This window comes from Salpingoeca rosetta (genome assembly GCF_000188695.1).
Source record: "Salpingoeca rosetta unplaced genomic scaffold supercont1.12, whole genome shotgun sequence".
Classification (NCBI taxonomy): Eukaryota; class Choanoflagellata; order Craspedida; family Salpingoecidae; genus Salpingoeca; species Salpingoeca rosetta.
The window spans coordinates 289,949-310,120 of NW_004754922.1; the positions used below are offsets into that span (position 1 = coordinate 289,949).

At 57.7% G+C, this 20,172-nt stretch overlaps 6 protein-coding genes across 6 annotated transcripts in view; 3 read left to right on the plus strand and 3 right to left on the minus strand.

Moving 5' to 3' along the window:
* Window positions 1-6,733, plus strand: part of PTSG_05133 (uncharacterized protein) — a gene marked incomplete at its 5' end in the record, with an annotated part of 7,337 nt that extends 604 nt beyond the window's left edge. Inside the window, 4 exons of the mRNA XM_004993655.1 lie at window positions 71-299; window positions 559-709; window positions 1,057-1,242; window positions 1,603-6,733. Of these exons, the coding sequence (XP_004993712.1) occupies window positions 71-299; window positions 559-709; window positions 1,057-1,242; window positions 1,603-6,662 (5,626 nt within the window). The 3' untranslated portion in view covers window positions 6,663-6,733. The remainder of the gene's footprint in view (window positions 1-70; window positions 300-558; window positions 710-1,056; window positions 1,243-1,602) is intronic.
* Window positions 6,734-7,387: 654 nt separating this feature from the next.
* PTSG_05134 (uncharacterized protein) lies at window positions 7,388-9,246 on the minus strand. The gene is made up of 5 exons (XM_004993656.1): window positions 9,105-9,246; window positions 8,749-8,877; window positions 8,289-8,468; window positions 8,076-8,147; window positions 7,388-7,855 (listed from the first exon to the last, which is right to left on the minus strand). The coding sequence occupies exons 1-5, from the start codon at window positions 9,147-9,149 to the stop codon at window positions 7,676-7,678; spliced, it is 606 nt and encodes a 201-aa protein (XP_004993713.1). The 5' UTR covers window positions 9,150-9,246; the 3' UTR covers window positions 7,388-7,675.
* Window positions 9,247-9,287: 41 nt separating this feature from the next.
* Window positions 9,288-11,082, plus strand: PTSG_05135 (uncharacterized protein). The gene is made up of 4 exons (XM_004993657.1): window positions 9,288-9,694; window positions 10,029-10,064; window positions 10,368-10,485; window positions 10,950-11,082. The coding sequence occupies exons 1-4, from the start codon at window positions 9,330-9,332 to the stop codon at window positions 11,064-11,066; spliced, it is 636 nt and encodes a 211-aa protein (XP_004993714.1). The 5' UTR covers window positions 9,288-9,329; the 3' UTR covers window positions 11,067-11,082.
* A 253-nt stretch (window positions 11,083-11,335) lies between these two features.
* Window positions 11,336-14,232, plus strand: PTSG_05136 (uncharacterized protein). The gene has a single exon (XM_004993658.1). It carries the CDS (start codon window positions 11,695-11,697, stop codon window positions 13,900-13,902), a length of 2,208 nt encoding a protein of 735 aa, XP_004993715.1. The 5' UTR covers window positions 11,336-11,694; the 3' UTR covers window positions 13,903-14,232.
* Window positions 14,233-14,596: 364 nt separating this feature from the next.
* PTSG_05137 (uncharacterized protein) lies at window positions 14,597-17,842 on the minus strand. The gene is made up of 2 exons (XM_004993659.1): window positions 15,921-17,842; window positions 14,597-15,869 (listed from the first exon to the last, which is right to left on the minus strand). The coding sequence occupies exons 1-2, from the start codon at window positions 17,575-17,577 to the stop codon at window positions 14,656-14,658; spliced, it is 2,871 nt and encodes a 956-aa protein (XP_004993716.1). The 5' UTR covers window positions 17,578-17,842; the 3' UTR covers window positions 14,597-14,655.
* A 237-nt stretch (window positions 17,843-18,079) lies between these two features.
* The window catches only part of PTSG_12265 (uncharacterized protein), a 6,328-nt gene continuing 4,235 nt past the window's right edge, over window positions 18,080-20,172 (minus strand). Inside the window, exons 5-8 of the mRNA XM_004993660.1 lie at window positions 19,881-19,953; window positions 19,377-19,534; window positions 18,925-19,108; window positions 18,080-18,688 (exon numbers count right to left, since the gene is read on the minus strand). Of these exons, the coding sequence (XP_004993717.1) occupies window positions 18,275-18,688; window positions 18,925-19,108; window positions 19,377-19,534; window positions 19,881-19,953 (829 nt within the window). The 3' untranslated portion in view covers window positions 18,080-18,274. The remainder of the gene's footprint in view (window positions 18,689-18,924; window positions 19,109-19,376; window positions 19,535-19,880; window positions 19,954-20,172) is intronic.

Below are 20,172 nucleotides of genomic sequence, written 5' to 3' on the forward strand. Positions count from 1 at the left end.
TGCGTGTGTGTGTGTGTGTGTGTGTGTGTGTGTGTGTGTGCGTGTGTGTGTGTGTGTGTGTGTGATGTAGGCTCCGGCTGAAGGTGCTAACAAAGGCCACGGTCGATCAGCTGATCCCGCAGCTGGCCTCAAATCGACAGACAGTTGTGTCGATGCCACGCCGCTCGCGCTGCACTCGTTGGACTGAAACCGAGAGGCCAAACCGCCTCACACACGGCGCCCTTCTGCTCATGCGCTTTGTCCATCATCTGCAAGACACCCGCGACGTCATCGCCCGTGCGGCCGCATGGCTCGAACAGGTGAGGTGCACAAGAATACGCACGTGCACGCGCGTGTGCTTGCGTGTGCGTGTCTGTGTGTCTGCGTGTGCGTGCGTGTGCGTGTGTATGCGTGTGCGCGTGTATGCGTGTGCGTGTGTATGCGTGTGTGTGTTTGACTCGTGAGGATGCATTTCCACCTTTCCACGTTGCCTTGGAACCCGATCCCATTTGTGCTACGGGCACGTTCGGCTCCACTTGCTTTCCTCATTCCGCACACCCCCCTTCCGTCCAACACCAGGCGCGGCGGCAGGCAGCGAAGATGATGCGGCCAGCAGCGATGGTGGCAGTCGAGGAACGCGTCAATGCCGTCTTCAAAATGCGACGAACCACCCCGCTCGCCGTTGTCGCAGACCCAGCCACCATTGCCGACATCACTGACACCCTCTTTGGTGCGCGCATGGGCTCGTGTGTGTGTGTGTGTGTGGCTGTGTGTGTGTGTCTGTCTGTCTGTCTGTCTCTGTGTGTGTGTGTGTGTCTGTCTGTGTGTGTGTCTGTCTGTCTGTGAGTGTCTGTATATATGCCTGTGTCTGTCTGTCTGTGGGTGTCTGTATGTATGCCTGTGTCTGTATCTGTGTCTGTGTTTGTGTGTGTCTTGGCTGCTGCTGTCTCTGTCAGCGTGTGTGTGTGCATGTATGTCGTCTCTGCCTTCAGCTTTCCGCCATGTGTATGTGCTCATCCCCCTTCGCTGCGCGTTTCCGCACGTCAACATGCACACTGCACATGCTTCTGTGCTCAGCTGACAGCGGCAGCGAGCCACCAGAGGCCGTGGTGGTTGGCAAGCTGAACTTAATCCACCAAGCATGCGTGTCAAACGTGCTGCTGCTGTTTCCAAAGGACGTGGTCAATGACGAGGCAAGCGCGTACATTCTCAAGTACCAAGAGGAGCACCGTGGACACATGCCTTCCGCCATCATCGTTCCAGGTAAGCATGTATTTCCACGTCACATGTCGACGCACGTGCGTGCCAACACAACACACACGCCCACACACACACACACACACACACACACACACACACACACACACACACACACACACACACACACACACACACACACACACACACACACACACACACGCGCGCGCGCGCGCGCGCGCGTGGTGCTGCCATAGCTTTGTCTCTCCCATGCCGCTGGTGTGCTTGCTGCAGCTTCCACAGCAGCTTCCCTCCGCCTTCGCCTCCTCTCCACTTATGCACACGTGCCAGAGCCCTCCCCGTGTGTCCTCACAACTTTCTTCCCCTTCCCTTCCCTCACCACCTCTTGCGAACATCGAACTGCAGTGTGGTGGGAGCAGCTGTTCGCCGTTGTTGCCACTGAGCGTGGTGTTCGCTGCTTGAGCACGGGCGGTGTTGAGTGCAAGTCCGTCGTGCGTGATCTGGCGCGAAAGCTGCACCTCCAAATCAAGGACGTGCTGCCATCCTCGTCTACAACACGAACAAAGGCGGTTCCCACAGCATCGGAGGGAGAGGAGGGCACATCATCCTCTCCTTCTTCCCCGTTTACCACAACTGCCGCCACCAACACCAACAATACTACCTCCTCCACCTCCTCCTCCTCGTCCGCATTCCCAACCGCCTTGTCGGCCTCAACTTCTCTCCCGCGCTCGCCCCGGCAGCCAGCATCGCAGCTGCAGCAGCGACAGCCGTCGTCGTCGTCCCTGTTTTCGCCCTCACCAGCGACATCACCATCACCATCATCATCACCATCATCAACAACAGGTGCATTGCCTTCACCCCTCTGGCCCGCGTTTCCATCCGACATCCTGAACACGAAGTACCTTGACCCTGCACCGCCCACCTACGACCACTCCATCGTGATGCTGGGCGAGCTGGAGAAGCGCTGCACACCAGGGCCGCACCACCAGTGGAAGTCCTCCACCGCGGATGCACACCGCCTCCTCTTGGGCATCCAGCTGGCAACAGCGGACCTGCACGTGTGCACGCCGCTGCCATCACCGGTGACGTCGCCTACAGACTCGAGCGGCTCTGCACAGTCCCCGCAGCTCTCTGGTGGCGCCGTACAACACGCGCCCTTGTCGCCAACTCGGAACACCGCTGTCGCCACCATTGCCACCGCCGGCGCACCCGCAGCAGCCTTAACAGCAGCAACTGCAGTAGCACTGCCAACAACTGCAACAACTGCAACAACTGCAACTGCAAGAGCAGCGACCGCAGTGGGTGCGAAAACTGCGACAACGACCATAACGACAACAGCCACGACGGCGACAACGAGAGGAGCAGCTACACAAGCAACAGCACCGCGACCAGTGCCAGCGAGCACGGCTGCTCTGCCTGCTGGGACATCATCGAAGTTATCTTCCGTGACAGCGTCACTCGCCCAGCATGTGCATATCACCATCACCCACACCACCGCAACCACCGCCACCGCTGCGCACTCCGGAGGGCAGAACAGCAGGGCTTCTCAGGAGCAATCCCTTCTCCCCCAAGGCCAACAGGGTGACGAGAGCGACGAGAGCGACAACGGCGGTGGTGATGGGGATGGCGGAAATGATGGTGCTGAACACAATGGAGGCTCTGGCAGTGGCGGCCGCGGCCATGACCGTGACGATGACATGAGCGGCAGTGACAGTGACAACGGTGAAGCCAATGACCTGCGCGAAGATTCTGATGATGACAACGAGGACAACAATGACAACGAGGACGAGGACAACAGCAGCAACGACAGCCACCATGGCGACGCTGGCAGTGTCACAGACGGACAACACCAGCGATCACCGATGCCATCGCCATCCACCAAGCCCAGCAGCGCACAGGGGAGTGGTGGAAGCTCTCGTACACGCGAATCACACGCAGAAGAGCGGGCGAGTGCTGCTGGGCAGTTTGCACGAGGACACGCGCACGACCAAGTGAACGCCGTCGATTGCAGTGTTGATGGCGGTCGTGCGCACGGAGGTGATGAACGGAGGGACCGCAATCTCCACGCTGATGTTAAGAAACAACAACAACAACGACAACAACAACAACAACAACAACAACAACAACAACAACAACAACAACAACAACAACAACAACAACAACAACACCAGTACCACCAGCACCAGCAGAAGCAGGTCTCGCATGGCAGTGACACTTATGAGAGCGAAGGCAATGACGACAGCAACGGCAGCACCGATGCCAGTGGCGCAGCGCACACACCCCACGCCCAAACCGCAAGCACCCACAACAGCAGCGCTGGAAAGCAGAGCAACGAGCACAAACGCGAAGGCAAGCGGAAGGCCAAGCGCAAAGAAAGTAGCCGCCGCGGCAGCGTTGACAGTTACTCATCGCCCGTGACGGCTCCCATGACGCCGGGCACGAAGGCGGGCCTGGAGGCAGCACACAGCTTGCTGCAGCTCTCCGAGAACGCACACCACCCAGGCTCACCCTCACTGTCGCCGTCATCATTCCAACAGCAACCAAGCCGGTTGTCATCGCCGCCTCGGCAACAGCAGCACATGCTCAAAAAGCCCAAGAGGAATCAGCAGCACAACGTGGTCTCTTCCTCCTCGTTTGCTGCGACACCATCACCCTTGCCACTTCCTTCATCATCGTCGTCGTCGTCGTCCTTGCTTGTGCGTCATGATGAGCAAGAGGGTGGGCAGAGCGATCGTATCGCTGCTGGTGGCTCGTTCATCACCGTCCGCACGTCGTCTCCGCTGCCACCAGAGCATCCCGAGGCCGCACCAACGCCATCAGCTGCTGTGCCAACCCATCCCCACGTCCAACAACAGCCTGTTGTACTGCCAACACCTGTGCCTGCTTCTACACCATCCACCATGCCCCGTGTTCATGTGTACGGCGGCGCTGCACACCATGCCTCTGCCTCACTGCCGCAGCCAGGCGCCTCGCTCTGGCGCAGTGATCTCGAACGGCACAAACATGCACAACAACAACAACAACAACAACAACAACAACAACAACAACAACAACAACAACAACTACAACAACAACTACAACAACAACTACAACTACAACAGTGGCAGCAGCGACCGTACTATGACACACAAGACCACGGCGTCTATCAGCACCAGCACCAGCACCAGCACCAGCACCAGCACCAGCAGCACAGCTTGCATGGAGTGCGCAAGCGTGGCCAGCACCGCCATGATTCGTCTGGCAAGCGGAAACACGCCTCCCACAAAAGCAAGAAGCACAAGAAGACCAAAGCCAAGGACACACGGCACCAACACCACCACAACAACCAAAACCACCAACAGCAACAGCACCACAAGCACCAACACCACCAACACCACCAACAACCTGGAGGACATTCTAGTCATTCAGCCATTCATTCCCAACACAACACAGCGCCGACACACCTCGTCTCCATTCCCGTCTCGCCACATGGTCCCGAGGATGCTGATGTGCCTCGAGATGTGCAGGCAGCACTGGCGCGCTTGTGTACACGCCCTTCCTTCGCCCTGTATCGCCTGGCACCATTTGCTGCAGCTCCACTCACTCCGCCAGACACCGTCATTGCATACGCAGCTGCCACACTTGGCGAGCAACTGAGCACGCAAGAAGCAGAGCTGGTGCTCAACGGTACGCTCCACACCTTACTCGCTGGACCACCGCCACACGACACATCGTCCAACCCCTCCTCCTCTTCCGCATCAGCGAAGAATCACCAACACAAGCCTGCTGATGGCAGTGATGATGTAGTCATGCGCTCTGATCAGTGGTCCCACGCATATGTACGCTGGCGCTGGAAGGGCCAACAAAAGGCAAAGCAGGCAAAACGGGCAGAGAAAGCCGAAAGCACGGTGCTCCCATCAGCACCACCGTCAGTAATGGAGGCGCTGCGTGTTGCAATCGTGCGATTAGCGTGGACGCGCTATCACCACCTGCTGTTCGCTCTGCGCGTGCAGTATCAGCGGCACCTTGAGCTGAATGCTGCGCTTGATCCCGTGGTGCGATCAATCGTTGCCAAACAGACGGATCAGCAGTGGGCAGCGATGCTTTCACGTGTGCGCATGGCTGTCGCCACCGGCACACAAGCCGCAGCTGCGGCGCCAGCGACAACGCCAGCACCAGCACCAGCACCAACACCAACACCAATAGCACCCGCAACAGCTGCGCCGACGGCAGTGGCAATGGCGGGCTTGCATCAAGGCATCGACTCTGGTGTTGTCGCTGATTATGATGGCAGTGGCGGTGACCGTGACGACGCATACACGGCAGCTGCTGTTGGCGCGTACAACACCGCCGTTGCTCGTAGTGTTATTGGTGGTGCGCAGGTATCTGCGGGCCAGGGAGGTGGTGCGGCCATTCGCCGAGAAGCTGGTGCGGACAGCGACTCCGAGAGCTCTGGCGAAGATGACAGTGGCGACTCTTCGAGTGGCAGTGACACTGGCAGTGCCAGCACCACCATCAATGTCAGTAGCCATGGGGAAGGACAACAAGCAACACGCTACCGACAGCAACAGCTACGGCAGAATGGCGGCGCTGCTGGTGTTCACAGAGGCATCGGCGGTGTGCTGCCGCGTGGCGATGTTGCTGCTTCTGCTGCTGTTGCACGCGTTGCGACGCAGTTGCGGGCGTGGTGCCAGCCTCAGGTCGTGCGCCAACATGTGGCGCCGCCTGTCGCCTCCAGCAACGAGCAGCATGCCACCATGCGTCCAGTCGCCAACAGCAGCAGCGGCATGGGTGTGGTGGCTGTTGGTGCTGCTGCTCCCACGCACACGCCCCAAGCAAAGACGCACGTGGTGCGTGACCTTGTCTCCCGCGCAAGTATCCCGCCATTGCAACCAGCACGACGTGGCGCAAATGGCGGTCGCCGCCACCGCCACCATCGCCGTCGCTGGCGATTTGTCGATGGCTTTCCTCCCACGGACGACAGGTACCCAGCAGAAGCTGACGCCACAGCCCAGTGTACTGGTGTCACTGTTGAAACGCGGACCACACATGGTGTGTATGCGCACACGAGCGCCCGTGGCCAGGCATCATCGCCATCAACGGCTGCCGCGGCCTCAGCGCTGTTGGCGTCGCTGTCGGCAGCTTCCCCCTCCTTCTCGCAGGCGAGTACAACAGGTACTGTGCACGGGGGCACAAGCACCCGTCAAGGTATGATGGAGGCTGGTGGGCGACGCTTGAGCTGGCAGACACAGCGCCAACCTGCAGGGCAGTACCAGCAGCAGTGTCAGCACGAGTGGACTACGGCACGGAGCATGAACAAGAACAAGAAGAACAAGAAGAGGAGGGCGTTCAGTGATGGAAGTGCTCGTGGCGGCGGCGGCGGTGGTGGTGGTGTGGATCGTACCGGTGCGACAAGGAAGGAGGACTTTATGCTCACATGGAAGGTTCACAAGCCAAGGTTCAAGGACCACGACAAGGAGCATTAAGGACGTGCGGGCTTGGTGATTTAATCGCGGCAGCTCTGGTGCTGGTAGCGGTGGTGGTGATTGTGGTGGTGGTGAAAGGCAGGGGCGTTGGTTGCGCATTTGACGACTTTGCGACATTGGGAGGGGGGTTGGAAGGCACCGAAGATGTGTGTGTGTGTGTGTGTGTGTGTGTGTGTGTGTGTGTGTGTGTGTGTGTGTGTGTGTGTGTGCACGGTTTTGGGGCGGCTGAGTGGTGTTTGTTGCTGTCTTGGTTTTGTCGATTGCTATGTGGGCGCAGCAACACTTAATCGCCTGTAGATGACATCTCACTGTTCATTCTTTCTTTGTTGATGTAATGTGCTCCGTGGTGGGTGTTTTGACCGCACTCTTCTTCATGCTGCGATGTTGTGAGCGCATGCGTTTGTGGGGAGCACTTCAATCTCTCTTTGTCTCCACCCTCTTCTTCTTCTGAGATCCTTCCATTGTTGTTGTTTGCCTGATGGTGTTGGTTACATGATGTCTTGACATGAAGCCAGTGCGTGGGTACGTTGGTACGTTGTTTGTGATTGGCGTGCTGTGTTTGCTTACCTGTTGTACATGGCGTGTGCTGCGTTAATGTCATCGTACATGCCACCAAGCACCTTGATATTGGTGCCCGTTGTTGTTTCTTCTCCCCCCTGGGTGCGGCTGGTCTGATTGATGTCAGCGTCCACTCACTGATCACTCGTTTCACCAATGTGATCAAGTGCGTTTATGAACATAGGAAACACATAGGAAACACATCTAAAGCAACCCCGTGGGTGTTGGTTGGTTAATTATGGTCGTGTGGGTGGTGGAGCAGGAGGGATGTTAGGAGTCCAAGGCACCGTGGAAGGTGGCAGAGGTGACACGTTTGGCTCACGCACATTCCACTCACAAAAATCGACTCACACACGCACACACAAGACACACACACACACACGTATACACACACACACAAGACACACGCACACACACACGCACACACAAGACACTCTCCCCCAACACGCTAGGTGCTAGGAGAACGAGAGCTTTGGTCGCTTTGTGAGGTGGCCCAGCTCAAACGCGTCACGGCGTGGTGCGCCTGCCCAGGGCAAGATGCGGTGTGCCTGTCGCCGCCGCCACTGCTGCTGCGCGCGGTCGTCTTGCAGCCCTGCATGGAACAGCTGTCGCTCAAGCTGATCGAGGTTGCGTGTCTGCGCACGCGTATACATTTGTGTGTGTGCGTGTGTGCATATGGATGCGGGTATGTGAGTGACAGTGTGTGTGTGTGTGTGCATGCAGAGGAAATGCCACGAGGTGATAAGCAGAAGCCAGCCTAAGAGACGTAGAGGGGTCGAACACATGGCGCACCAAGACGCCCAACAACAGTCATGTTCCCATATGCACACACACACACATGCAAGCCATATGCACCTTTTCTGATGTGTCGTCTTGGACGGCGTTCTGTGAAATGTCCAGGATGACGAGGTAGCGGTGGCCAAACGACTGAAAGGAGATCGTACGCAGTTGGTCAGTTGTGTTTGGCAGCCGAGCGGACGCTGGAGGTGAGAGTGGACTTGATGCGGGAATAGGCGCACGGCAAGAAATAAAACAGGCACGCGAGGTGAGTGGTGGGTGCAGGCCTACATCTTGGATGGTGGTCGCGAGATCGCCGTCCTGGAAGAGCGTGAGATATGTGATGGCAAAGGAGAAGAAGTGGGAGCACCACGACTGGAGGTTGATCACCGTGGCATCTGCGCGCAGCATGTCCAGGTACTTTGGACCCAGGAACTTTGGTGGATCCACTTCGAAGATGTCTTCACCGTTCTGTCCATGTGAAGGACGAGGTGTGAGCGCAAGCACATCTAGATGATGGCAGATTACAATGCACGCACGCACGCACACACACGCACGCACGCACGCACACACACGCACACACACACGCATGCACACACGCACATCCACGCACATACACACACATGGCCACACTCATACACGCACATGGCCACACTCATACACGCACACACGCACACGCATGCCCACACGCACACACACGCACATACACACACATAGTCACACACGCATACACACAGCGAGGCACGCTTGCCTTTTCTCGGTAGCTCTTGATGAGCCAGAGTGGGAGGTCCACTTTGCTGCCTTTCCTCAGGTAGGGTGTCGCACTGGAAGGATCCAAACTCCCCATTTTGATCACATCAATGGACGCCACACACGGTAACTGTGGAACGGACACCGTACATGGCATGTCAAGCAACAACAAGCTGTGAATGAGCCACACCAACCACACCAACCACGCCAACTCAATCACACCATCAACACAACACACCAAGCATTGCTTGTGCGGCGTCACTGCCAGACCAAATAGGTAGCAATCAAAACAGCAACAGGCATGCAACAGACGCTCGCTCAGGGTTGCTTGAATAACTCACAACAGCTAACACGTACCCGTTCCTCTTGCATGAGGATGTCGTCGATGTCAAAGTACGACATGGCCACTACTGTGATTAACAACAATGCGCCAGCGACTTGGTGGTGGTGTTGTGCGCCTTGTCAGTCAGTGTGGCCGTTGTTGTTTGCGGGCGCGCCGTTGAATCCTGAAAAGTTGCGATGGTTTGACACGAATTTCGACAGTGCGCAAGCGAGCAGCAACGTTGAGCAGCCACGACGACGATGATGATGATGATGGGTGTGAGAGGTGCAGGTGTTGTGCTGAGAGCACCAGGTGCGGTTGCAGCGGCGACGCTGGCTGGACGACTGGCGCGTCGAAGCACAGCGAGGACCCTCGCAACTGTGCAGAGCATGTGTGGTGTGCAGAGCGCTGTTGCTGGCACTGGTGCTCGGGTGTGGTGGACGCCGCCGGCAGGGGCGGTGCGTGCTGGCGCAAGCCTGCGCTTGCTGCACGTGGCCACGCCTACGGCGACAGCCAAGGACGGGGAGCAAGGCCAAGCAGAGCCCATTGTCATCACACCATCAAAGCAAGACCGTTCCAACGAAACCACGGACCACAAGCGCGCACGTCTCCTCTACCAAAGCAGGTGCGGTGAAGAACGCACGAGTGAGTGTGAGTGTGTGTGTGTGTGTGTGGCGGTGAGCGGGTATGTGCGTGCGTGTATGTTTGTGTGTGCATGTTAGTCTGTGTATTGTCTATTCGCACATCTACTTCTGTGTGTGTGTGTGTGTGCCACACAGTGGTTGTGCGTTGTGTGGTCACTGCGCTTGTGGCGGTGTTAGCATCCACACACAACACTCTTTGTTGTTGTGGCGCTCTTGTCAGCACATGACATGAGGGCCGCTAGAATGGCACTCATGGTCACGCTGTTCCACGTCAATGCACCGTATCGTTCCTTTTATTTCTTTTCAATGCAATAGGAAGCGCGGCATCAAGGAGATGGACCTCATCCTTGCGTACGTCCAACCTTCGTCGCTGCGGCCAGCACTGTTGTTGTTGTTGTTGTTGTTGTTGTTGTTGTTGTTGTTGTTGTTGTTGTTGTTGTTGCTCTTGTTGTTGTTGTTGTTGTTGTTGTTGTTGTTGTTGTTGTTGTTGTTGTTGTTGCTCTTGTTGTTGTTGTTGCTCTTGTTGTTGTGTGTGTGTGTGTGTGTTGCGTGTGGATATCTGATGCTGACGCGCTCGGTGTGCACCAATTTCATTTCCATCGCTTTTAACGCAAAGTTCGCTGGTACCATCACGTGACTGGGTTGCGTTTCTAGTACGTATGCGGATCAGTACTTGGACACCATGACCGAGCAGCAGCTTGAGGAGTACGACTCCATCCTGAATGACCACGATAACGAATGGGACATGTTCAAGTGGCTCACGGGCAAGGAGGTGCGTACGTGTATGCGTGTGTGCGTGTGTGTGCATGGTATATAATTGTGCTGGGTACCCGCCATCGTTCGGTGGGCTGTTCACCTGTCCTGTGCTTGACATCTTCCACATTGACATGAAACCTTTGCTTACATACACACACGCGCACACGCACATACACATGCGCACATACACACACACTCACACACACTCACTCACTCACACACTCACTCTCACACATACACACACACACACACACACTCTCTCTCTCACACACACACACACACACACACTCTCTCTCTCTCTCTCTCTCTCTCTCTCTCTCTCTCTCTCTCTCTCTCTCTCTCCCTCCCTCTCTCTCTCGCTGCCTCTGCTTGTCCCGCTTAACACAACCCACGCCCTCTTTCCTGCTCGTACCGTTCTTCCTTTTCTCTGTGCCCTTTCTTTCTTTGTCTTTTTTGTTTTTGTTTTTCACCCACCGCCAGGAACTGCCGGAGTACCTGCAAGGGTCGGGGGTGATGCAACACTTGATGGAGTTCACCAAGAATCCAAACAAAGAGCAGCGTGCACACATGCCTCCCCTGCGCCCAAAGCAGCAATAAACAAGGCCACCAGCGAGGAACAGCACATCACGATGTGTGAGAATAATGAGTGAGTTGGGAGATATCATCACGTGTGACCATGTCTTGTCTCGGTGGTGGTGTGCTGGGTGTTTGAAACGAAACATGCCGCTCGTGCGGTCGCCTCACGGGTGCCAGGTGGTTGTGTGACACATGACATGAAGACATGACACATGACAGCATTTTGGCCTTGAATGACGTCATCCGCAATGTTCAGAACGGAACATTATGTCATCCTTGTGAAATGAGCCGCAATAATCATGCCATTACATTACAGCGGCACAGCAAGACGAGGCTGTTGTGTGCATTGCCCGATTCAGGGAAGTAGGCTGCTTCTGCTTTCTCAGAAACAACAACGTCGTTCGCTCACGACTTCTCAGGGCTACCTCGAGCAACCAAGCCAACTGGCTGGCACGCTGTTGCCCTTCTCGTCACAGCGCCACTTGTTGTTGGTGGCTGGGCAAACTCGACCACGCATTTTCTCACTGCACCGCTGTCAAGTGACTTTAAACAGTGGCACGTGAGCCAACAAGCCAGCTGTGGCACCTTTAAGCCCTGAGCACACACCCCTCCCTTCAACAAACAAACAACAGCGCCGCCACCAAGCGTGATGGGTGGCCACCGTCCTCGCCCTGAAGACATCCAGCGGCTGTCCCAGGGCATTCGCCAGGCGTTTGAGGCCCTCGATTGCAGCGTCCCTGTCGAAGAGGTCAAAGGCATGGCGCGATTGGTTGCGTCTTCGATGACAGGGCCAAACAACGTCTACCATGCCATGTCGCACGTGTTCGATGTTGTTCCGGAGAAACCAGAACAAGACCCTCTGGCTTACCTCGCCGCCGTCTTCCACGACATTGTCTACCTGCAAGTGGATGGCTGTATTTCACCTGCATTCCTGCCCATCCTGCAGCGTGCCCGGCTGCTGCCGGTGCCGACAGCCGAGGGCCTCGCTGCAGTACATGCTGCCTGCAGCAACTTCCGCGCGCGTACGCGCACCAACGACAGCAGCTCGTGCAGCGCTCTACCGCAGCCCATGGCCGCACAGCCAGCACTCCTGACCAGCGAGGGCATCCGCAAGCGCATCCACGCCCTCAGCAACCCAGGGCACCTGGCCTTGATGGCCGGGCAGAACCTGCCTGACGGTCATGCTGTCAAGGGCACCAACAACAAGCAGCAGACGCAGGTGCACACCACCGCCATCGATACTGAGGAGACGGCAGCCATCATGCCATGCCACACCACAAGGGCGGCACTCAAGACCACCGCCATTAGCCGCCAGCCGAGCATCGACAGCAGGGACACCGAGGAGTGCAAAGACAGCACCGAGAGCATCGCAAGCTGTGATTCTGGTGTATCCTCGTCCAGGCCACGACCACCAGGCTCGCTGACAGCCACTACAAGCACAGCAACACCAGACCGCCAGCGACGGGGATCTCTACGCGTCCAGGACTCTCCGGCTGTCATGACCACTCTCAAGGCGGTGGAAGCGTGGCGGCGCTCGACGACGTACGTCGTGTCTGACGATCACATGAGGCTGCCACACCCAGATCCCTCAGTTGCACAAGTACAAAAGCGTGCGCTGGCCCAGCAACTGTGCTACAGCATCTTCGGGCACACACCTGGCAAGCTGCTGCCATTTGCCATCGGCACCCTGGGCCTGAACGAGTTCCTGAGCTGTGTGATCGCCATGGACGTGCTGGCGCCGTGGCTCACAGAGGCGCAGCTGCTGCATGTGTGCGTCTGCATTGAGGCGACGATCCCCTTCCGCCCTTCCAACTGCACCACCACCCTCCATGGCCGGTGCCTTCACGCAGCGACACACCAGCTGCATCTCCCCCGCGAGCAGGAGCACACCGCCGTGCGCCTCACCAAGCACATGGTGGAGAGTGCCTGCGAGATGACCGCCCGCGACGTGGGCAACTTTGCCCTCGCTGACACGCGCGGGTTCCTGGCCAACACGTGGAAGCTGCTGCCTGAGCTCAACATGGCCCTGCGCAACACCGCCACCTTCACGCTCAAGGACTGGATGGGCGCGATGGCCGGTAACTGGGGCTTCTTCCGCTTCCTCTTGCGGGACCCGGCAGTCATCTTCCCCCGCTTCGGCCACTGCTGCACCGATGAGAAGCGACAGCAGATGGTGGCCCGGGCAGTGCGCAACCTGCAGAGGGGCCGCACCTATATTGGCGCCCGTCTGCTCAGCGCCAGCATCATGCACGCGGTGCTGTCCCACAGGCATGCGCACGTGATGAGGCTGGACGACATGATGGACGCCCTGGCCAGTGCGCCCGTTGGCATGTTGTTCGGTGGTGACTGCACGCAAGGAGGTCTGCTGGCGTGCCAGGGCCCATGTCTCTGCCCAACCTGCGCCACTTGCGCCACCGTCACTCAGGCAACCTCGCAACAGCAACAGCAACAGCAAGGCAGAGCGGAGTTCGACTTTGGCGACGAGAGTATGTCACGTGACGTGTATGTGCAAGCGCTGTTGCGGCACGGGTTTGATGGCAAGTACAATGGACAGGCAGTTGCCTTCTCATCCACCTGCAGTCTTTCAGCATCCATATTCCAATACCTGCACGACAGCAACACGGGATGGACGAGGTACTTGCAGGTGGAGCAGCGAGAGGAAGGGGAAGGAAACGAGATGATGGATTCGATGTGGCCGCGTCAGGTTCCTGTCACGTTTGAGGAGTGCGTGCAATCCAGCGTTGAGTATCACAGAGGTGATCTGGACGCCACTGCATTCCTTCTGCAATTGCCGGACGCTGTTGTACAGCTTGCGCAGCAGCACTTGCGCGCCCACCTGACAGTCTGGGTTGTGTGACCCTTCTTTGTGTGTGTGTGTGTGTGTGTGTGTGTGTGTGTGTGTGTGTGTGTGTGTGTGTGTGTGTGTGTGTGTGTGTGTGTGTGTGTGTGTGTGTGGATGTGTGTGTGTGTGTGAATCCTGGCCTGCACTCAAGCAAGCCATATCTGGGGTATGGTTTGACCCCCTCCCACTCATGTCACGCTTCTCTTGAATGTGATTGAGTGTTGGAGCCACTTGCCTGTTCTTAAGCAATCCCTGTGTACATGTGTCTGACCCCCAATGGATGGATGGCTGGTTGGTCGGATACACGTGGTGGACGAGTTGAATTTCAATAGATGATGTACGCAGCGCGAATGAAAAGGTGAATGAGAGCAGCTGGGAAGCGAGCAACCCTCACCGTTACAAGTCACATGTGCATGTGTGCGTGAATGCTGGGGGCAAAGGTGAAGGGGGGAACACGGGCAAAGAGACGGAGGAGTGGCAAAGAGAAAAACGACGCAATCGTGTCAGATGGGAATCCTCAAGCCCAACAAGTTCACAACAAGGAATAGGGCACGCACATAGGAAGCTATCGCAGCAGAAAGCATGGGATGCACGGACACACACAGACACAAGGATAGACACACAGACACGCACGCGTACGCACACACACACACACACACACAGACAGACAGACAGACAGACAGACAGACAGACACACACACACACACACACACACACACACACACACACACACAGACACACACACACACACAAAGGCACAACAACATTTCAATGCGTGCGAATGGCCGTGCATGCACGCAATGCGCGGGTTGCAGCATCAAGGACGAGGGAATTGGCGGAAAACCGCTGCAGTGTTGTGGCGGCCACGCGAACCACCTCAGCTCGCATCTCGCCCGCGCTGCTGCTGTACGAGCTGCCCACAACGCGAAACGAGCACGTCTCGCATGCCGCGCCGCCCCCTTGGCAGCACTGCCGGCGTGGCTGTGGTTGCTCCGACGACGGTGGGCAGTCGACCGACACAGCACGGGGGACCTCGTCAGGATAGGTGACATGGAGCCCAGAATCAACACTCGCGCGTCCGTGTTGGCAGCACCGGCAGTCACGACACACGCAACGACAGATACTGCTGTCACTCGCACCATCACGGCCGTGCACCGCCACGCGAACCAGCTGCTCCAGTACCCGCAGCCCCGTCATCTGCACGCTGGCCACATCAGGATGCACCGCCATGCTCGCGGTCACCCCGGCAGCCATCGCCTCCAGCTGTGCGCGTGTCAACACACCAGGCACTGCGCCGCCACCGCTGCCGTGACCGCCACTGCCGCTGGTGTCGAGCGCAATTGCTCTTATCGCTGCTGTCGCCACAACCGCTTCCAGCACACCGAGCGCTGCCAGCTGAAGTGCCCTGTCCCGCGCATGCGTCCTCATCGCCGGGAGAACGGCAGTGGCAATGGCACGGGAAGCGACCATGCCACGTACGCACGCCGCGCGCCCATTACTGCTGCTGCTGCTGCTGACGAGCTGTGCAAGCAGGGTGCAGCCGACGCGTTGCAAGCCGGCGTGGGAACCATGCTTCGCCATGATCTGCACCACGCTGCGCACGCCAGACCCACACGCAAGCTGCTCACACACGGCCGCGGCGCTGCTGTGCCGTGTCAGATTCACCAGCACGTCGACAGCGAGGTGGAGCAGGGAGGTGCGGTCAGGATGCGCATCAAGGACCATCAGCATCGTGCTCGCAATGCCGTGCGCCAAAGCCTCAACCGCCGCTGCCGGGGAGGTTGAAGCCGTGCTGGTTGCAAAGGATGGAGCAAGCACAGAGAGGGCCGCCCTGGTGAGCGCGCTGGGGGGAAACGGGCATTTCACCAGGTAGGCATTGGCCACAAATGGGTGTTCGACATAGTCTGCACTTTCGTCGCCGCTGTTATCGTTGCTGCTGCTGCTGCTTTTGTTGCTGTTGTTCATATTCCTGCTGCTGTGGCCTTTGTTGTTGTTGTTGTTGTTGCTGTTGTTCATATTCCTGCTGCTGTGGCACTTGTTGTTGTTGCTGCTGGTCTGGCGTGCCATGGCACGGTTTGTGGCAGTGGTGGCGATGACGGGCGCAAACCACACGGTGCGCTGCCTGCGTGCGCTCGTGATCGCGTCCCTGGTATCTGCGCATGCATTTTCGTTCCTGTCCGCGCTGTTGTTGTGGCTGCTGTCGTTCTCGCCGTCTCCTGCTCCCGACACCAACGCTGGTGGCTGCTTATGGCGCGTACGCGTGCGTGCCGGCGCTGTTGCGGCTGGCACGGTCGTCGTGGAGAGGCTGGCCGCTTGGGTGACGCGTTGGAGATACTCGCACGCGGGGGCCTGCACGTGGTCGAAGGGGCGATTGTTCCGCATGGCGGACAGAACGACTTGCAGCACCAGTTCGCTGTGCACCAACTGGTGCCCTGGTGTCGTCGTCTCTGCTGCAGCAGTCAACGCACTCAGCGCCGCAGCGACCAGGTCAGGCGGCGCGTTGCGCAGGCCCACGGCGCGCACCAGCACGGCCACACACGGCTGGGTGCACTTGCCGCCGAGGGACATCACCTCTGCAAGCGCCAAGCACCCAAACTCCTGCACATCAACGTCTGTCGGGAACTCGCCCATCATGGCCACAAACTCATCCACCTTGCGCGTGGTTCTCTGTCGAGGGGCTGGTTTGTCCATGAGAGGAGCAGAGGCAGTGTGGGCGTGCGCCACACCGGGAGGGTCACCGTGAGCATCACGGGCGATTCCGGAGTCGTCGAAAGCGCTGAGGCTGCGTGAGGACGAGGGTGAGGTGTCCGCGCCGGTAGCATTGGTGGTGACTGCAGCTGTCACGGGTCGCTGCGAGGCCACAGGCGACTGTGGTTGTGACTGTGATGGTGATTTTGATTGTGATGGTGATTGTGGCGGGGAGGACGAGGGTGTCATGGCTGCCGTGGGTTGCGTTGCTTGTCGGGTTGACTGGGGCCCTGCCAGGCGATGTCGAACAGCCGGAGAGATTGCAGAGCGTGATTGCGTTTGCGGGCGAGAGGGACGGGTTCGGACACCCTCTTGGTGGTGGTTTGTTGTGGTTGGTCCTCGTTGGTCAATGACCCAGCGGGTTTGGTCGCGCTGAAGAGGTGGTTCGTGCGTAGGCACCGGAAGGTGTGCAGTGGATGTAACTTGCGAGGCCAGTGTCATGCAGGCTTTCACTCGATGCAGTGTGTCCATAGTGAGGGCTCTGCAGCTGCGACGACTGCGACGACTGCGACGACGCGGGGCCATTTCACTGTGCAGTGTCGGCTTTGTGCCTTGGTCAGTCGTGTGCACAGCTCGCGGTCTTTGTGGTGGCGGCTGCTGCGGTGTCTGGCGCCTCAGGCCTGTCGCTGTTGTTGTTGACGATGATGACGACGACCATCGGCGGCCCATCGTGGACGATGACGCGGTGCTGCCAGCAGCACTGGGGTGAGACGAAGGCTCGCACAGCGGGGGTGTCGGTGGTCTGGCCTTGGCTGGTAGTTGCAGGAATTGGGAGCTACTTTGGCTGAATGAGGGCGCTTCACGCTGTGAGTGTCGCTGGTGTTGTTGTTGGTCCCGTTGGTCTTGTTGGTCTTGCTGGTGGTGGGGTTGGTGGTGTGTGCCACAATTGGACGACGACGACGCGGGAACAAGCAAGCCTCCTCTTGGAGTGTGGTGTTGCATTGCGTATTGGTGTGGATGAACTTGGAGGTTGTTTCACGGAATCACGGGATGGCACAGAAAATGAACGACCAAACAAGACACACGCCTCGAGCACGCCATCTGCCATGCGCATGCGTGTGTGCGTGTGAGTGAGTTGGCCTTTGTGTGAGTCGCCTTTGCATCTGTGGGCCCAATGCTGCTGCACTCACCTCCCACCTCCCCCACAACAACAGCACGACCACGCCACCCGCATTGTCGTCATCCACCAAGCAAAAGTCAGTTAAGGTTGTGGAAAATTAAGTGAAAATTTAAACGAAAACACGGGTAGACCCAAACGCGCGTTCCCACACGCTTGCTTCTTGCTTGTCAGTTTAAGTTTGTTGGGTGTGTGCGGCGTGTGTGTGCGGCGTGTGTGTGTGTGTGTGTGTGTGTGTGTGTGTGTGTGTGTGTGTGTGTGTGTGTGTGTGTGTGTGTGTGTGTGTGTGTGTGTGTGTGTGTGTGTGTGCAGTGGTGACATGACAAAGCCGATGTCTTGTACTGAATTTGTGGTCGAAGCCAACAATAACAGGCGAAGAAAAAATAAAGGAACGCAGTTGTGTGTAATCATGGGTGGTAACAGAGCACGGACACGTCGAGTAGCGGATTTAAAAGTCGCATAGCACGTTACTCGCCGAGGGCGTTTGTTCGTGCACACAGAGGACTTGGTCCAAGTCACGCATTACAGGCCAGAGAAGAGCTTGAACGCCATCTCCGCCGTGTCCTGCGCTGCGCCATCCCTGAAGCAGACATAGAGCTCCCGGTACATGTCGTCCTGAACGCCACGGCTGCCGCCGCCAAAGAACGTGCCGTGCGCGTGGTGCTGTGCGCGTGTGTCCGTGTTCGAGCCGCGTGGAGGCAGGAGGCGGCCCACCACCCAATATGAGAGCGGAAACGGGGACCCGCCACCATGCTCCGCGGAGGCGTGTCGACTCGATGCGCGCTTTGTCCGTCGTCGTTGGAATGCGCTCACGGCAGGGTTGCACGACACGCCCCCACGCGACTGGTGTTGCTGTTGTTGACGCTGCTGCTGGTCGTGTGACGACGACGACCACGTTGCTGTGCCCACCGTAAACATCAAGCCGTGCTCCTCCATCTGCACACGCATGTGTGTGTATGTATGTGTGTGTGTGTGTGTGCGTGCAATTGTGTGTTTGTTAGAGCGTGGGGCTGGGGGTCGAGAGGACAACATGCATGTACAGTATGTGCGCCTGTGTACAGCATTGTTCACTATGATGACAGCATACACGCGTTCGTCTGCACAGTGAAAAACCACACATACACACACAACACCAGAAATAGGGTCGCATCCCTTGCGCCTGCGCAACACACCATGGAGAGCGGGTGGTCGCCCGGGAACATGGCAGAGTGGCGGCGCGACGGCGTTGACGGTGTTGCGGCCGATGAAAGCGGCGATGATGATGATGGTGGTGGTGGTGGCGGTGCTGTAAAGAGGGAGGACGACGTGTTGGATGCGCGGCTCTGGTGTAACAGTGCACGCACACGCAGCGATGTCCTTCGATGCAGCCGTTCAAGGGTGCACGTGTGATTGTAGTGGTGGGCGTGAAATGACAAAGGGAAGCAGAGAGAGGGAAGAGGGTGACACACAAAGGCAATCACGTTGGAGTAGAATTTCGACACACAGGAGCACGCGCACATATATGCACGATACTCGCACAAACGGATACATTGAAGCACAGCAACACACAGTCACACACACAGTCGCACACACAGTCACACACACAGTCACACACAGTCACACACACACACGCCGATGCGCCTACCTGTAGAACTGATCGAGGACCTTGGCCTGCAGAGAGTGTTCGTTGAGGGGTGCAAACGGATCCGAGACGAGGACAAGGCCCGTGCCCGGCTCTGCTGCGAGAAAGTGGAACACGGCATTGCCGCGCCCGCTGGAGATCATGCACCGCGGATCACACGTCTGAACACCATGTGTGGATGGCGGGAGGAAGGGGGAGGGTGAGCGGAAAGGTGTGTGTGTGTGTGTGTGTGTGTGTGTGTGTGTGTGTGTGTGGAGGAGGAGGAGGAGGAGCAAACAGGTTCGTGGGCGTGAGTGGGAGTGTGGGCGGATAGGTGTGTGCATGCTGTTGTTGTTGTTGTTGTTGTTGTTGCGTAAATTGTTGTTGTTGCGTAAATTGTTGTTGTTGTTGTTGCGTAAATTGTTGTTGTTGTTGCGTAAATTGTTGTTGTTGCTGTTGCTGTTGTTGTTGTTGTTGAGAAATGCAACTGTGATTCGTGCGCTGATGATCATCAACACATGCCCGCACCTCCAAGCTCGGCAGGTGGAGCGCCTTCTGGATGACACGCGGGCGACGGCGCACACCAGCGATGCTCAGGCGGCTGCAGACCAGTGGTGGTGGTGTGCGTACGTGCGTGCGAGTGTGCGCGGGCGTGTGTAGGCGCGTGTGTTGGTGGTTGGGGTTGGTTGACGGCATGTGCAGGAGGGCGGCATGAGCGGATAAGACGAAGCGCGAATGGCGGCAGAAAGAGAAAGGGGAAAGGAAGAAGAAGGGCAAAGGACGAGGGAGAGGAAGATTTGGAAGACAGTACGGGTGGGGG

Excerpts from the sequence above, each read along its gene's own strand:
- PTSG_05134 (XM_004993656.1), bottom strand. The coding sequence starts at position 9,149 with ATGTCGTACTTTGACATCGACGACATCCTCATGCAAGAGGAACGG. Across the intron at positions 8,878-9,104 it reads TCCTCATGCAAGAGGAACGG|TTACCGTGTGTGGCGTCCAT; the intron begins GTACGTGTTAGC and ends TCCGTTCCACAG. Across the intron at positions 7,856-8,075 it reads AAGACGACACATCAGAAAAG|ACACGCAACCTCGATCAGCT; the intron begins GTGCATATGGCT and ends ACGCGTGCGCAG.
- PTSG_05135 (XM_004993657.1), top strand. The coding sequence starts at position 9,330 with ATGATGATGATGATGGGTGTGAGAGGTGCAGGTGTTGTGCTGAGAGCA. Across the intron at positions 9,695-10,028 it reads CGTCTCCTCTACCAAAGCAG|GAAGCGCGGCATCAAGGAGA; the intron begins GTGCGGTGAAGA and ends TCAATGCAATAG. Across the intron at positions 10,065-10,367 it reads GAGATGGACCTCATCCTTGC|TACGTATGCGGATCAGTACT; the intron begins GTACGTCCAACC and ends TTGCGTTTCTAG.
- PTSG_05136 (XM_004993658.1), top strand. The coding sequence starts at position 11,695 with ATGGGTGGCCACCGTCCTCGCCCTGAAGACATCCAGCGGCTGTCCCAG.
- PTSG_05137 (XM_004993659.1), bottom strand. The coding sequence starts at position 17,577 with ATGCAACACCACACTCCAAGAGGAGGCTTGCTTGTTCCCGCGTCGTCG. Across the intron at positions 15,870-15,920 it reads CAGCAGCAACAACAACAAGT|GCCACAGCAGCAGGAATATG; the intron begins GCCACAGCAGCA and ends ACAACAACAAAG.